The sequence below is a fragment of the Neocloeon triangulifer genome, unplaced genomic scaffold (assembly GCF_031216515.1).
Source record: "Neocloeon triangulifer isolate White Clay Creek 2 clone unplaced genomic scaffold, ASM3121651v1 ptg000012l, whole genome shotgun sequence".
Lineage (NCBI taxonomy): Eukaryota > Metazoa > Arthropoda > Insecta > Ephemeroptera > Baetidae > Neocloeon > Neocloeon triangulifer.
The window spans coordinates 211,530-227,734 of record NW_026775554.1 but is presented as its reverse complement, the minus strand read 5'-3'; the positions used below and the strand labels follow the sequence as shown (position 1 = coordinate 227,734).

Sequence of the window (16,205 nt, the reverse complement as noted above, 5' to 3'; positions counted from 1 at the left end):
GTTTAGTCTGTGGTAACGCCGGCCAATCTTGTGAATGGCTGCCAGAGTCACGTGATTATTTACCGACTCCTACTTCGAAAGCGAAAGTCTAGTTTGTGGGCTACCCGCTCACACGCGGCTCATAAAAAATCAACTAAAGTCTAGCGTCGAGTGCAAAAGTAGGTCAAGCAGTTGGTCAAGCAACTCTCGGGGAATCAAAATTATCAAAAGTTCCGGTTCTCAAAGCTGGTTGAGACGCGATCGCTGTTCCTTTCGAAACGAATTTGAGGTAGGCTAATATAATATACGCTTCACCATTAATTTAAAATAAACACCCCAAAACAATTTAATGAAATTATCAAACTATACAATGAGCAAACATTAATTGAGAACTTCCCTCACAAAATTAATTTGGATTTTCACAAAAAAATTCTGCTGCCATGGAAATATTTCCTGCAAAATTTTTAAGTAAAATTTAATGCTCTTTTGTTAATTCAATATAAATTCAAATTGTGGTCCAAATTTGTTGATGCCCGCTACCCTAATACACACTACGCCTAATTTTTAGCAAAGGTTTCACATTTATTGCGATGACTTTTTTTATTGAGGCTGTAAAGAATGCTTGTCGTGAAGATTAGATTGGTGGACCGCCTGCCTTTCATCCGAAAGAAATTCGTCCGAAAGTGGCTTTTTGGTCGTCATCCAAAAATTTGTTAGATCAGATAAAAGTTTATTGCTTTAGAAATATAAAATACATCACCAGTATTTTGGTGCTCTTGCTCTTAATCACCCTAGTTGTTTACTAGGGCTGGCTGCCAATTCTCTCTTCAATGTAATTTTTCCCCCAAAATAATATTTGACCTGTTGTGAGAGAATAAACGAATTGAATTGAAACGCCCAAAATATTCTATGCATGTGATCATAATTCCATCCTTTTTTTTGTGAATTTCATCCTCGCTTAAAAGTGACTATTTTTTTCATGAAAAAACATTCAAAATTTAAAATTTTATTCGAATTTTAAACAATTAATGATAAAATTATATAACATTTACATGTTAATGAGGATTTGACGTTTACTATTTTTTTTGTCCAGCAATTCTTGAGTGTTATTTCTCAGGTTGCACCTCTCAGCAGCAAAAGGGAGAACCTTATTATTGTCATTTTTTAATTAATTATTATTAACAAATAGAAAAAGACGTTTTTTATTTTACAGTCAAATTATTGTTAAAAAAAAATTACTAAAAAACGTGAAACTTTTAAATTTCACTGTAAAGTTAAAAATCGGACATCAGTTTTCTCCTTTTATTTAGCTGCTGAGAGCCATCATTTTGCCACTTAAGAAACAGCACTCTATGTTAAGTTTTTAATAGCATTGACTAATTTAAATTTCATAACAACAAATATACTGCTCTGGCGCTTGTTTGAAACTCAATTCAATTTTATTCTAACTTCAATCAAGTCTTATTTTTGTCAAGAGTGTAATCATAAAACATGACATGTGCGAACGTCAAATTTTTGTAAGGGTTGGCAAGTGATATTAAGTGAATTATATGATGATTGCTGATAACTGAAATCAAATTTAATATATTATGTATCGCTGGTTTACTGACATTTTAATTTTGAATGGTTATTTTATGGGATCGAGTATTGTTATATAATTGGATTTTAAAGGTCATTTGTGGTATAAACATGAACCCAATGTAAAATGAAGATATCCGTGAAAAATTTTCAAAAGTGAAATCCTCCAAGAACACAGTTCCTCTAGAATTGTAAGTTACAGCTCTAAAGAAAATCAGATTTTTTTATTTTCTAAACAGAAAAGGTTTGCGCTGCGATTGGTCACTTGGAGCTGAAATCAAGGGAAGGTTTGCTTTTCCGCAGGCGGGTGAGATTCAACTCTGAATAAGATGCCTAATATGGACAACGACGTGCATAAACAAGGTTCGAATAAACTATTTATAACGCTTGTTTGAGAAAAAAGTAGAAATGTTTAAAAAAAATTATAAATTGTAATTCAATTAATTTTCTGCGACATAATTAAAACCAATTCACTCCCGTTTGTTTTAATTCTGCTTAAAAGGAGACAAAAGGAATTAATTAAAAAAATACAAAAAATTATAATAATGAATTATATTTAATAAATTCTAGTGGAACATGAAAGAGTATGAAATTATTTGTGGAACACACAGAACCATTTAGAGTGCCTTTTCCTACTAATTATAAATTTTTGTCATTGTTCTCTTTTCATTTAATCCACTATTATTTATTTTGAATAGACTATCCAAACAAAGAACCGGCGAAATTGGGATATTTTGAAACGGCAGAAGGCGCGCAAGAAAACGCAGACAAGTAATTATTTAAGATTTATATTTTTTAAATAAATGTTTAAAAAATATATGTACCTGAAGCGTGTTCGTGCTGGTCGTGCACTTTGACTTCAAGGAGGGCGAAGACGATTGGCATCGGCGGGGCGATGAGAAGGACGTTGAAAACCTGAGAGTGGCTTTTGAAACGAACAGGAAATGCGGATTCCGCGAGAAGTTGTCGCCGACAAAGAAGGAACTCCTTGATTTGCTCCAAGACGAACAAGAAATTAAACGGCTCTTTGAATCGGACGGTGAGATTTTCTTTTTTTTGTTAAAAAGGTCAAACTTTCTTATATGAAATAATTTGCAGATTTGGAGCCGGATTTGTTCTTTTTGATAATTCTGTCTCACGGAGCTGAAAACGGAATCATTTTCACGGATCGCAGCTCACAAACAAACAAATACGAAACCTTCACCACCAAAGAAGTCTTCGACTCCATCGGAAGTTTGTTTCCAAAATGTCTCAAATTCGCTCTAATTGGGGTATGATTGAAGAATAATCTAATCTAATATGAAACTAATTTGATATTTCGCGAAAGGCGTGCAGAGGAAAACTAGAGGAAAAAATGTTTCATCTCATGAAACCAAAAGATGTAAAAGCTTTTGAGGAAAATAAAAACTCGAGCAGAATTTCCTTTGAGCCAAAGACGCGCAACCTGATCATTATCTATGCGGCCGTTGAAAGTAAAATATTTTTTATTTTTCGTTCCAGTTCAATGAATGTTTGATTTTTTGCATAGCTACGACGGCTAAAAGGCACAAAGATCTCGGCACTTGGATGGTCGAATGTATGTGCGCGCAGCTGAACAAAATGAAGCGAAACGAGGGCATTTTACAATTCTTGACGGGCACGCAGAACAGAGTTCACCAAAATACTATCAATTCATTCATGTCCATCGGTCAGACGCCGGAATTCAAGGTGTTCTCATGTGACAGAAGATTTGTTTTCCATCTGCTTGACACGTGAGATTTTTAGAGTTAAAAGTGGCGATTAATGGACGGTGTTTTAATGCATATTTGGTTTAAATTAATTTTAAAGCGATGAAGCTGCATCTGGTTCTTCAAAAAGAGGAACAGACTCCAAGGGGCGAATGCCGAGAAGGGAGGAAAAGCCGCAGTCTGTGCATTTCACTTGGTGGAATCCAAATTCGAAAACGGTTCTCAGGGAAAGACGCGCCGTCATTTTCCACCAAGGAGCTCAAATTACCGAACCCGTCGCAAAACTGAACTTTGCTCTTATTAACAATCTGGGCTTCGAAACCATTCTGGCAAAATTAGACGCGGCAGGACTTGAACATTATTTCAGCAAGCGGGGTCAGTCGATCTATATCAAAAAGTTGCATAAATTTTCATTCATTGCTTATTTTCAGAAAACGATCCTTGGCTAGAGTACGGATGTTTTGCCGCCTTCATTTTCGCCGACGTCGTAGACGTGGACGGTCAAATGTGCATTCGATTGAGTCAAGATGAGAATAAACCGATCGGCGATTTGATCTACGGATTGCTCGGCCCGAAAAACGACGCCTGGATCGGCAAACCCAAATTATTGTTTCTGCTCGATCAAAAATTGACACCAAAAGACACGGGAGTATTAATATTTTTGAATAATTCCTGCACATTTTTAGGAGAGCATTTAAATATTCATAGCGCGAACAAATACATATTTCACTGCGTGAGCTCATATTTCCAACGTAATTGGCCGGTGCTCCTGTAAAGTGGTACTGCAGAAGGTCCCTATTGAACCCGAGGTACTCGCTTGGGGCTGAGAATTGACACTTATTTGCAAATGATGATCGGCCATGAAATCCTTTTGAAACATTTAATTGTTTATTAATTTATTCTAATGTGAATGTGGCAGATGGCGAGGGGTTAATTTTTATAATTAGCTTTTTTTCACAATAAAGGAATAAGTTTTTGCTTTAATTAATTAAACCTGCTATTTTCTTAATTCAAATTTTAATTATAAAATTCAATTTTCGGACTTTAGCAAGAGGCTTAAGATGTCAATATGAAAGAATTATTCAATATGGATTTAATATATTATGTATGTATATATCGTATATGTATATCTATAATTTATATATCAGCAAAATATGCTAATTGAGCAATAGAAATATTTTAATTATTATTATTTCTGAGTAAAAACTGATATGCAATAGTTTCATAAGCGAGTGGGATCTTTTCAAGAGATTTTGAGCAGAAAAAGAATTTTCCTTATGGACTAAACAATTTAATTCATCGATACTTAGGATAGAAACAAAGATGCATTATTTTTAATGATATGGATTTCTGTTTGAAGATTTCGTTTAAACTCTAATTGTTCTGACTTATTATTGCTTTGATATCATAATATAATTTTTTTACAAGTAAGCACAATTATCCCTCGCAATTTATTTAATTTATGTGAAACTTTGTCTAGCTTTCAAAATACACAGACAGCATCTTTGCTTGGAAAACAGAAACAAAAAAATTAATTTTGACTTTTTGAGAAAACTGGGGATTTTTCATTTTAAAATTAAATTATTTTTATTTAGCGGCACATCATTCATTATAATAAAGAGGACTCTGCAGAATTTATTTAAGTGATACTTACTCTTATCTTCCATTTAAAATTATAAAAAGTAGCAAATTTAATATGAATTTACTCATGCTTGTTTGCATACGAACGCTTCATTTTGACGCCATATATAGCAATTTATTTAAAATTGAATGAATGTAGACTTCTTATATTTCTGCAATAATAGCTGTTGATTACTTCTTAAAGTGTGATGACGATTTATAAAAATTATGACCCTCCTCCCCACAGAAAATATGAGAAAAAGTATAACCGATATAAAACTTCAATCATGATGAGCCACGAAATTTGTGTCTCATTCGGCCAAATATTATTATTATTTTTCTTTTAATATAGGTGAGCTATAGAATCAAAATATAAAAAACTAGTCTCTCCTTTTAATAACCTAAAAAAACCCTTTCTTGTTTAATTAATTTTTTTTCTAGGTTGGACCGACAGAAGCAACACAAACTAAAAATAATTTTCTCGCAGCTACCAATTTCAGTGGTTGGTTTGTGTTCGTCCTTCAAAATACGAGTGCGTTTTTAGTTGAACCTCAAAATCAGACTCGCATTTTAAATAACTCTGTTTAAATTTAGATTTCATTCAGCAATTCATTGCAATCTTTGAGAGTGAAGAGATCAAAGACGAGCAGAGCAGTTTGCAGGAGCTTCTCGAAGACTTGTTGACGAAATCGAGCAACAATCCAGGATCAAAAGAGCCGGACGTGATGGTGGTATCGACTTTGCCCAACTTGCTCAGTTTCCCAGCGCTGGATCGCCAAGTTCTAGAGCCGTGCTTTGACGTCGAAGGGAGATCAGTGGATTTTGACGAGTTTTTGAATCTCGCCAGCACAAATGAAGCTCGCGTTTGGCTGCTGACGTCACCCATGGGGTCTGGAAAGTCAACGATGTTCCGCGAAATCGCTTTCCAACTGCAAAGACGCCTTGACACCAGTTTCAAAGTGTTTCTGGTCGTCCTCGCTGACGCCTTCGGTCTTTTCGCACGAGCCAAAAAGAGCAGAGAAGCAGTATCCCTGGTCAATGTTGTTTCTCACGTGACTGGAAACCGAAACGATGACATCAAAACTTTGATCGAAGCTAATAAAGCCATCTTGATGTTTGACGGCTTTGACAGAGTTCAAGAATACGAGACTCAGGCGCATCAGGTGCTGGCAGAAGCCACGGGAAAAAATTTGCCGGTTTGGATTTCAACGCGTCCACGCGTGGAAGACGCCGTTCTTGCAAAACTGAACCGGCAAATTCAGGTGCGCAAGGCAAAAATTGTGCCTCTAAACGAGTATCAGCAAGTGAAATTTTTCATGCTGATGTCGGGCACAAATGCTGAGAATGAACCAGAGAGAGCCCGCTTGAATAGCCCGCGATTGTCCGCCGAGGTTTCTCGGTGAGTGGCGGATCGTGGCCATCTACCGGTCAACATTGGAACGATCAGAAAGTAAACAAACCGCCTCGTGTTTTTGCTGTCGCCGGAAAGAAGAAAGAAAGCAAATAGACTCACTTTTTATTCGCCGCCGGCCAACTCGTCCCAGTCCCGACCCGAATAAGTCATCAGGTTTGAGTTTAATTGCCCGCTCAAGTCATTTAAACCCATTTTGTCGTTTTCTCTCATCTCCGCCGTCCATGTTTGGATAATCCCCGGAGAAAATGACCATATAAGGCCCGATTTGAGAACTCGCGATCTGATTGGCCGGAACCTTCTGGAAGCGAGTAGAAGCAGACCGATGCGTTCTCTCATTGGCGCTGGGCAGTTGAGCGAGAGAGTTCGTGCTGAGACGCTGAAGGAGCAAGAGCTGCGCGCCGCGAGCTCTTGGCTGCCGACGGGTTTCGGACGAATTTCGGCCTAGATTTGCGAGTTCTCTGGTAGTGTGAATTGTTCCCTGAGTTGGTCTGGTGTTGGTTAGGCGTTTATTTGGTGAGTTTATTGGATTTTTAGTTAATTTTGCCCGGTTTGAGAAGTTACGTCGGCCGCACGTGGTGCTGAACCCCGCCGATTTTTGAGTTGTAAGTCCCGAAATTGTTTAGTTTTGCGTGGAAATTGTCGGAATAATTAGCGGTTGAATTGTTTTCGCCGCTAATTTGCATATTTTTGTCAGATTAGTGGAAGTTGCGAGTTTTGTGTAAACCGGTGAACCGAGCGCGCCCTGTCGGCGGCGGCGGTAACCGAGGCCCGATTCCTCCCATCGAGTTAGTTTGTTTCCCTTCCTCCCTTTGCCGGTAGAGGCGCTGTTGGCCGTTTCAAGTGTAAAGTACCGTGAAGTTAGCAAGTAGAATAAATAGAGGTTCAGTTTAAATTGTAATTCTTTGCGGTTTTCGTTCGTGAGTTGGAGTTTCCCGTGGGATTTAGTTTAAGATTAGGTAGAGTAGAGAGAGAGAAATAGTTTAAGAGAAGAAAAGTAAGAAGTTGAGTGGAGAAGAAGGAAATTGCAGAAAAGAGAGACTGAGAGAATACGATTGAACAAAGGAGGAGACCCGCGTTCAATCAAGTTATTCTCTTAGTTCTGAGTCGTTGGTGGAACAGGCCGTTGCCACGATTCAGAACCTGGGGGCCTGGCCTTGTCGTGCCTCACGTCGTCTGGCGTGACTCCACGGTGTAATCCGGTGTGTTAATTTTTCTTTTTAGTGGAAAGTTGGTTGCGTTTGGAAATTTCTTTTTGGTATTAGTGGAAAGTCTTTGTGAGTGTCCTTGGGGGCCTTGTTAGTGTAGAAAATAGTAACCGCGAGGTGTAGGAAAATTTTGGAGTTTTAGTTTTGAGTGAATTTTTTTTCTTGTAGTATTAGAAAATTGGAAATTGCATTTTGTAAAAATTGTGTGAATTTGCTGTAAATAAAGGAGTAATACAATGGATGTATTTTCTCCAAACCATTTCCCTGTCCCACAATCGACTCCATGTTACCCATATGTCGATAGTTTGCGCTTGAGCGAACCACCCACCCCGTTGCAGAAATGGATCCCTGTGGAACTATCTCATCAATTGATTGCCGAGGAACGTCGCCGACTGGTGGCTCAACAACTACAATGGGTGCAAAACGGTGCCTACTTGGACGGTGGACCTCTTGGTGCCCAAGCAGCTCAGTTTCCTCCTGGTGCCCACGCAGCCCAAATACCTACTGGTGCTCCATTGGTGAACGGTGCCTATCTTGGTGGTGTTGCTCATGGTGCCACAATGGTACCAAACGGTGCTCATTTCCCTGTAATTCCAAGCGGTGCCTACCCTCCCGGAGCAAATGGTGCTCATGCTGCTTCAGTGGTGCACAATGGTGTTCATTATGGTGGACCTCCTGTTGCACAATCAGCCCAAATTCCTCCTGGTGCTCAAATGGTGCACAATGGTGCTCAAATGGTGAACAGTAATCCTCCTGCCGTTTCATTCTTTGTCAACTCAGCTCGTGCTCATAGTGTCCCAATGGTTCCAAATGGTGCTCAGCTTGGCGGAGCAAGTGGTGCTCACCTCCCTTTTCACCTTATAGTGGTGCCCACTCAGTTCCCTTCCCAGCCAATTCTAATAGTGCTCATGCAGCCCACGGCAATCTGTATGCTTATGGCGGGCAGAATGCATATGGTGCTCATGTTACACCAGCCTCCATGGTGAACAACAACCTTCGTCAAACTTTTGGTGCTCAACCGGCGCATGCTTTGGTGCCGCAAACTTTTGGTGCTCAACAGGGGAATATTGCTTTTGGTGCCAGCGGTGCTCAGCCCTCTCCACAGGCCGCTGTAGGTATCCAACCGGTGAATACTGCACACATTCCAGCATCGTCCTCTTGGCTGCACAAAAAGCCACCACATTTCAAAGGTATTGGTGACGTGGTTGACCCAGTGGATTTTTTAGCTCAGTTTGAGACGTATGCTTTGCATCTTCCCGTCTCCATTGACGTTGCTTGCCGGTCCATGATGAAGGTACTTCTGGAGGCTCATGCAGCTCTATGGTTTAAGTCTTTTGAGGTGTACACGCCACCAGGTTATTCCTATGCGACTTTTGCTTCGGCTTTCCGCACGCAATTCTTCCCTCAGAGCCTGCAGTATCCTTTTGATAGTGACGCTTCTTCGTACATTAGCCCTGTTGGTGCTCATAGTGCTCCTGTTGACAATGTTGCCAATTGTGGTATTCCTTTCAACCCAGGTTCGAACAGTGATGCTCATGGTGCACACATTGATCTTCATGCACAAAGAGCGCAGAACACTGTTGGTGTCCATGACCGAGCAGTAACGTCTTCAGAGAGTATTTCTAGTGGTGACCTTTTGACATCAACACAACAAGAACTGGCGAGTCCTGAAGATTTTCCGAAAGGTGTTGCCGAGCTTTCTCAGCACCCACAGGATGGGGGGCCGTTAGCAGCAGTTAGTATAGGTGAGCAGTCAGACGGCAAAGTTTCCAGCTCTTTGGCAGTGAATGAGGATCTTCAGCCTCCACTTCATGACCAACATGTTTCAGATGCTAATCAATTGCTCTCTTTATCCCCTCAACACACCGCCAATGTTCCCAGGTGTGAAACGGAACTGTTTCCAACACCCCAAGCCTATTTCAGGAAGGAAGAGCCCTCCCTGTACCTACAATTGTCCTATTATCAGCTGAACCAGCTGATTAAAAAATTGAACTCCAATCCCCCTAATGATGACTGTGAGCCAGAAAAGGACCCCGAACCTGGAGATGACCCTGTACTGGCGCAGATAGGAAGCATAGATGTGGGACCTGGATCTGACCTTGAAGTCAACCTAGGACTGAGTGACCTGTTTTATGAGCCGGAGACGTGCACAATCATCAACGAGGACCACCAGCTAGCGCTAGAGGATTGTGTGAAGGACGAGATGCTGACCATTGGAACAGAAGCCTCATTACAGCACGACTACACAGAAGTGAGACGTTTTGCGAAGCTAGCAGACGCTGATGCTGGTTCTGGTTTTGGCCTGCTGCCACAAGTGACAACAACTGTACGCGCCAAGGAGCCTGCCCTGCAGAAGACACTCTTCAACACCAGGTGCAACATCTTGGATGAGCCGCATGGACCGGACATCACTCTGAAAGAAGACAAGGCTGATGACAACCAAACTGCTCCATGTGTCCTGAGACAATCGGACACCTACGTGGGATCCAGGGCGGTCAGGCTGCGAAAGTCGTCTGACAGGCGTTCAAGCAGGGCTACCCCTTACATGATTCCTCCCTCAGAACCACCAGATAAGCTGCCCTTGCGCACATTCTGCCTGGCTGACCCGAGATTGGCTGAGTGTCGTCCTTACATTCATCCAAGTCATCATCCACCCGATTCCCTCGCCCTAAGCTCCTTTAGTAAGTTTTTGCCAAATGTTTCTTCGAGACATATGACAAAAACTTGGGGGGCATGAACCAGAGAGAGCCCGCTTGAATAGCCCGCGATTGTCCGCCGAGGTTTCTCGGTGAGTGGCGGATCGTGGCCATCTACCGGTCAACATTGGAACGATCAGAAAGTAAACAAACCGCCTCGTGTTTTTGCTGTCGCCGGAAAGAAGAAAGAAAGCAAATAGACTCACTTTTTATTCGCCGCCGGCCAACTCGTCCCAGTCCCGACCCGAATAAGTCATCAGGTTTGAGTTTAATTGCCCGCTCAAGTCATTTAAACCCATTTTGTCGTTTTCTCTCATCTCCGCCGTCCATGTTTGGATAATCCCCGGAGAAAATGACCATATAAGGCCCGATTTGAGAACTCGCGATCTGATTGGCCGGAACCTTCTGGAAGCGAGTAGAAGCAGACCGATGCGTTCTCTCATTGGCGCTGGGCAGTTGAGCGAGAGAGTTCGTGCTGAGACGCTGAAGGAGCAAGAGCTGCGCGCCGCGAGCTCTTGGCTGCCGACGGGTTTCGGACGAATTTCGGCCTAGATTTGCGAGTTCTCTGGTAGTGTGAATTGTTCCCTGAGTTGGTCTGGTGTTGGTTAGGCGTTTATTTGGTGAGTTTATTGGATTTTTAGTTAATTTTGCCCGGTTTGAGAAGTTACGTCGGCCGCACGTGGTGCTGAACCCCGCCGATTTTTGAGTTGTAAGTCCCGAAATTGTTTAGTTTTGCGTGGAAATTGTCGGAATAATTAGCGGTTGAATTGTTTACGCCGCTAATTTGCATATTTTTGTCAGATTAGTGGAAGTTGCGAGTTTTGTGTAAACCGGTGAACCGAGCGCGCCCTGTCGGCGGCGGCGGTAACCGAGGCCCGATTCCTCCCATCGAGTTAGTTTGTTTCCCTTCCTCCCTTTGCCGGTAGAGGCGCTGTTGGCCGTTTCAAGTGTAAAGTACCGTGAAGTTAGCAAGTAGAATAAATAGAGGTTCAGTTTAAATTGTAATTCTTTGCGGTTTTCGTTCGTGAGTTGGAGTTTCCCGTGGGATTTAGTTTAAGATTAGGTAGAGTAGAGAGAGAGAAATAGTTTAAGAGAAGAAAAGTAAGAAGTTGAGTGGAGAAGAAGGAAATTGCAGAAAAGAGAGACTGAGAGAATACGATTGAACAAAGGAGGAGACCCGCGTTCAATCAAGTTATTCTCTTAGTTCTGAGTCGTTGGTGGAACAGGCCGTTGCCACGATTCAAGAATGATTGCAAAGAGCTAGTTGAAATCTACAGGGAAAAAGGGTTGGCTGAACTCATGGGCAATCCACTTCTTTTGAAAATCATTGTCGAAATTAGTGGCTCTGATACGGAAAACAAACTGAGCTTGTACGAAGTTTACGAAAATATCGTAAAAAAAGCATTGCCTATACTCATGACGGACCTAAACCCAGATGCTTACGATTACAAAGTATTTCTAGATAAAAGTTTCAATGACATGAAAAAATTATCTGCCAATTTTCTCGGCACCGCCATCGACCCCGAAGTCGATGAAGACATTTTGGCGATCTACAATGAACTTCATTTCGTTCATCAATCGTTTACTGATTTCCTTGCAGCCGCGTTCATCTGCGATTGTCTTCCGGATGGAGTCCAGAAGTTTCTAAAATTGAAGAACTCTTCTCCAAGTTGTTAAAGGCCTCGCTTGAATTGGTTTTCTAACTTAAAAGTTATTTATTCAGATTCGAGTCGCCAAAATGGAATCACAATTTGAAAAAAAATATATATTCTTTCTGAAAGATTATATTTTAATTTTGTGAAAATTTAATAAACACGTGTTGGTTTAATACTGAATAATACGCACAGCTATTTTTTCATAAAAAAATATCCCGAAATAAAAGTTTTTACTCATTATTCACCTTTGTAGCATAATTAATATGTTGCTTAAATGAAAATTGAACCTCAATTGCCTTATCTCACGTCAAAGTACAAATTGCATTAGAGATATGACCCTGTCTGTCAAAACATCAAATATGTTACTTGTTATGTTATCTTAAAATAAGATAATAAAAACATCGCACAATTCGTCTTTTCACGTACGTAGATAAAGAGAGCTAGTTTTTTATTCACAATTCAGTCATCATTGCCGCTATTTCCTCATCAGTACATGCAATAAAGTATGATAAGTATACTCTATTTAAATCACGACCAAATACATTTTCCTCACTGCACAGAAGAGAGCGGGTCTAAATGGCCCACTAGATGGGCCGTTTAGAGCCGCTTTTATTGTGTGTATGTGTGTCGAATTTTCAAGATTTCAATTTGATTGCACTTCTTTTTGGTGATTGCGATTCATATTAGTGGAAAAAATATATAAAAAATACAAAGGGCGTTTGAGGAAGATTTTAGATCCACTATTTATCAAGGCCGCTTATGTTCAAAGTCTCTCCCCCCCACCCCAGCCACTTGTAATTCGCATTCCACTCCCATATCTTATCTAACTTTTGGTCTTTCTTCCAGATTCGGTGACAAACAAAATTAGCAGAGCAGACCTTGCTCTCGTAGAGCGAAAGGATATTAATTATTGAAGTGTGAGGAAAAATTTTAATATATTTTGCAATATCAGTCTTCATATATGCCGTAAACAAATCGAAAAAAAAACGGCCAAATTGTAGCAAAATGAATGGCCGTGACGTAACAGCAATGATGGATAACGTGATTAAAAAAGGTTTGATTTCTTTCCATTTCTCGAAAAATAATTTGAAGCATTATTTGTTTCCAATACAGGCAGTCCCTATCCAAATAATGAACCGGCTAAATTGGGATATTTTGAAACGGAAGAAGGCACGCAAGAAAAAGCGGACAAGTAATTTATTTTTTATTTGAATATATTTTCAAAACATGTACCCGAAGCGTGTTGGTGCTGGTCGTGCACTTTGACTTCAAGGAGGGCAAAGACGACTGGCCACGGCCGGGCGACGATAAGGACGTTCAAAACCTGAGGGAGGCTTTTGAAACAAACAGGAAATGCAGATTCCGTGAGAGGTTGTCGCCGACAAGGGAGGACCTCATTGATTTGCTCGAAGACGGACACAAAATTAAAAGGCTCTTCGAATCGGACGGTGAGATTTTCCAAAAAATACCGATCAAATTTTTTATTGGAATAATTGGCAGATTTGGAGCCGGATTTGTTCTTTTTGATAATTCTGTCTCACGGAGCTGAAAACGGAATCATTTTCACGGACACCCTTGATCGCAGCTCACAAACAAACAAATACGAAACCTTCACCACCAAAGAAGTCATCGACTCCATCGGAAATTTGTTTCCAAAATGCCTCAAATTCGTGATCCTTGGAGTAAATATAAAAAATATTATCGCTTGAAAAAAATATGATTTCTGATTTTTTGCCCTCAGCCCTGCAGAGGTCGAACAGAAGATACATTTCTTCACTCCCGATCTAAACTGAAGCTACAAAATAATGTTACGAAAAAACAAAACTTTGGCAGAATTTCCATTGAAACAAAGATACGCAACCTTTTCGTTCTCTATTCCACTGTTGAAAGTAAAATGTTTTTCCAGCTCAATAAATTTGCAATTTACATTTTTATTTTCTTTCTCAACAGCCACAATGTCAAACAGGGATTCCGATTCAGGCACTTGGTTGGTAAAATTTTTGTGCGAGCAGTTGAACGAAATGACGGAAAACGAGAGCGTTTTGAAATTTTTGACAGGAACGCTGAACAGAGTTCACCAAGAAACTGCTGAAAGCTCAAGCGGACAGACGCCGGAATTCCATTTGTTTACTTGTGATAAAAAATTTTGTTTCCTTCCCCTTGATTTGTGAGTTTATTTTCAGACTCTCGAGGATTCATAGAAAATAGATAAATTTTTTTTTGCAGAAGCAATCAGGAGAATTCGATTCACTTTGATTGGTGGAATGAAAAGTCAAACTCCGTTCTTAGGAGAAGACGTGCCATCATATTTCATCAAGGAGACGCAAATAATAAATACATTAAAAATCTAGAAAATGCTTTGGTTAGAAATCTCAGTTTTGAAACTGTTATATCGGACATTAATACGGTAGACCATTACTTGGGCAAACAAGGTAAGGTTTTGAAAATTTAATAAGTGGAAATTATAAAAAATATTGAAATTTTTCAGAAAATGTTTCACGCCCTGTCAACATGGTCGGTGTATTCCTACACGGTGTAGCGCTACCCCTCTTTTACACGCGTGTAGAAGACGTTTAAAAGAGGTATAGCTCTAGCGCGCTAGGTCTGCACGCATAATATGCGGTTTTTACACCTTAAAGATATGCGTATAATATTCGTACAGTAAATACGTGCACTAAATATTTCATTCAAATCAAATTAAAATTCTTATTTCTTTTAATTTAAGTGTTTTATGTACCCGGGTAGCACAAATAAAAATAATTTTTTAGTCCTTTTTTTAAAATTGATTGTTTTAAATTTCAATTTTCAGCAGGTCAAAAAATTCCAACCATATTTACGCCACATTAATCAATCATAAATATTAGTTTTCTCAATTATTACAATAATACCATTATTAATGTTAGTAGTTATAAGATACTTTTGGACTTGGAGGGAAAATCCTGTTTTATATCTTGTTTTAGCTATATTTGGATTTTTTAAGACATTTTCTAGACTTAAAGTATAAACATTCTTATATTTGTTGTTTTTAAAATTTTAATTCAAGTGAAAACTGGTTTAAATATTTAACCTAAAACAAAACGGCATGTATGCAATTTCTTATACATTGCTGCATATAGGTTGCATACTTTTAGGGTGCTTTGAGACATCATAAAATACACCCTTCTGTAAAAATATCAGTTAGGTTTCCAGGGGGTGCTGCAATCGGTTAAATATTTTTAGGTTAGTTACACAGATGGCAGTTTTTAGTTTAGGAAATAATGTGGCCCAACCGTGCCCAACAACAAGAGAAAAATCTGCTGCTCCTTTTGTTGCGAGGGGGTTCATTGAAGCGCATGTATGTGTAAGGGGAGGAAAAAGGTTATTGTGCTAGAGAGAAATCTCCAAGTGACAAACAACCTGGCTCGCGCTTTTCAAGTGTGCCACCGCCAGCTACTAGAAATAAAAACACAAAGCATTTAATTATAAATTAAATTGTATAGCTGTGTGAATTTTGAAAAATTTTCTCAGCTGAAGATATTTATAAAGTTAAAATAACTTACAAACTTTGGCAAAAAAAAAGTATGTAAATATTTTTAGCAAAATATAGTTAATTTTTCGCGTTCTTTGTAAAAATCCTGCACCTATTAATGAGTTTTTATTGGATCTCAAACGGGGCGGCAGAAAAGGACTCGGTTCCGCAGCCAGCAGAGTGCTCGGAGGTTTCCGAGCTCGGAGCGGCTCGGTCAGGCTCGCTGCTGTACAATTCAGCCGCGTTTGCGCTCTTCTTTCGTTTCGGAACTTAGACAAATCTCCCTTTTCGTGGCGGGAATTAGCTTGCAGACCACAAAATAATAAATACGTGCGGAGGAATTTTTGTTTTTTGTTTGTTTTAGGATAGAAATGTTTATTCCAGATACGTTTTGTTATAGCTACTTAAAAATTGGATGATAAATTATAGAATTTTGCTCCGTAATTTAAATATTTTAACTTAGTATTTTGTGATTTAAAAATATATTACAAAATTTAAATAATTAAAAAAATATATAATGAAATAATGCGATTTCAGAAAGAACTGCATGTTGAAAAAACAGAATCAAAAAATTTAAAATATTGTTGAAGTTTAAAAAATTGATAAATTTACAGACATTAAAATGTTAAATTATTAAATTTTTTAATTTAAAAATTTAGTATTTGTTATTTTAAGAACTAAATACTCATCCTACAAAAAATATGTTGAGGAAGAAATCAAAAGCATTAACAAAAAGTCTTAAATAAAGCAAAAATCAAGTCATTATTCCCATTAGCAACATTTCTACGAAAAAATGAAATCCATTATCAAAACGAAGCCTTCA

The 16,205-nt window shown here is 39.2% G+C and overlaps 2 protein-coding genes across 4 annotated transcripts; both read left to right on the top strand.

Annotated features, from left to right (window-relative positions):
• Positions 1–107: 107 nt before the first annotated feature.
• On the top strand, positions 108–7,216 carry LOC132197893 (uncharacterized). 2 transcript variants are annotated; one of them, XM_059621491.1, is made up of 11 exons: positions 108–268; positions 1,861–1,920; positions 2,256–2,328; positions 2,388–2,596; positions 2,656–2,828; positions 2,885–3,029; positions 3,086–3,308; positions 3,385–3,659; positions 3,716–3,933; positions 5,346–5,436; positions 5,499–7,216. In XM_059621491.1, exons 2-11 carry the CDS (start codon positions 1,887–1,889, stop codon positions 6,305–6,307), a joined length of 2,250 nt encoding a protein of 749 aa, XP_059477474.1. In that variant the 5' UTR covers positions 108–268; positions 1,861–1,886; the 3' UTR covers positions 6,308–7,216. The 2 variants fall into 2 exon arrangements, with proteins under 2 accessions (XP_059477474.1, XP_059477473.1); XM_059621490.1 differs by having other exon boundaries at positions 109–268; positions 1,797–1,920.
• Positions 7,217–11,379: 4,163 nt separating this feature from the next.
• Positions 11,380–14,656, top strand: LOC132197895 (caspase-3-like). Of its 2 annotated transcripts, XM_059621493.1 has the most exons (9): positions 11,380–12,377; positions 12,721–12,928; positions 12,988–13,066; positions 13,114–13,322; positions 13,375–13,556; positions 13,616–13,763; positions 13,825–14,041; positions 14,101–14,306; positions 14,363–14,656. In XM_059621493.1, exons 2-9 carry the CDS (start codon positions 12,880–12,882, stop codon positions 14,449–14,451), a joined length of 1,179 nt encoding a protein of 392 aa, XP_059477476.1. In that variant the 5' UTR covers positions 11,380–12,377; positions 12,721–12,879; the 3' UTR covers positions 14,452–14,656. The 2 variants fall into 2 exon arrangements, with proteins under 2 accessions (XP_059477476.1, XP_059477477.1); XM_059621494.1 differs by lacking the exons at positions 14,101–14,306; positions 14,363–14,656 and having other exon boundaries at positions 13,825–13,861; positions 13,933–14,041.
• The last annotated feature ends 1,549 nt before the right edge of the window (positions 14,657–16,205 follow it).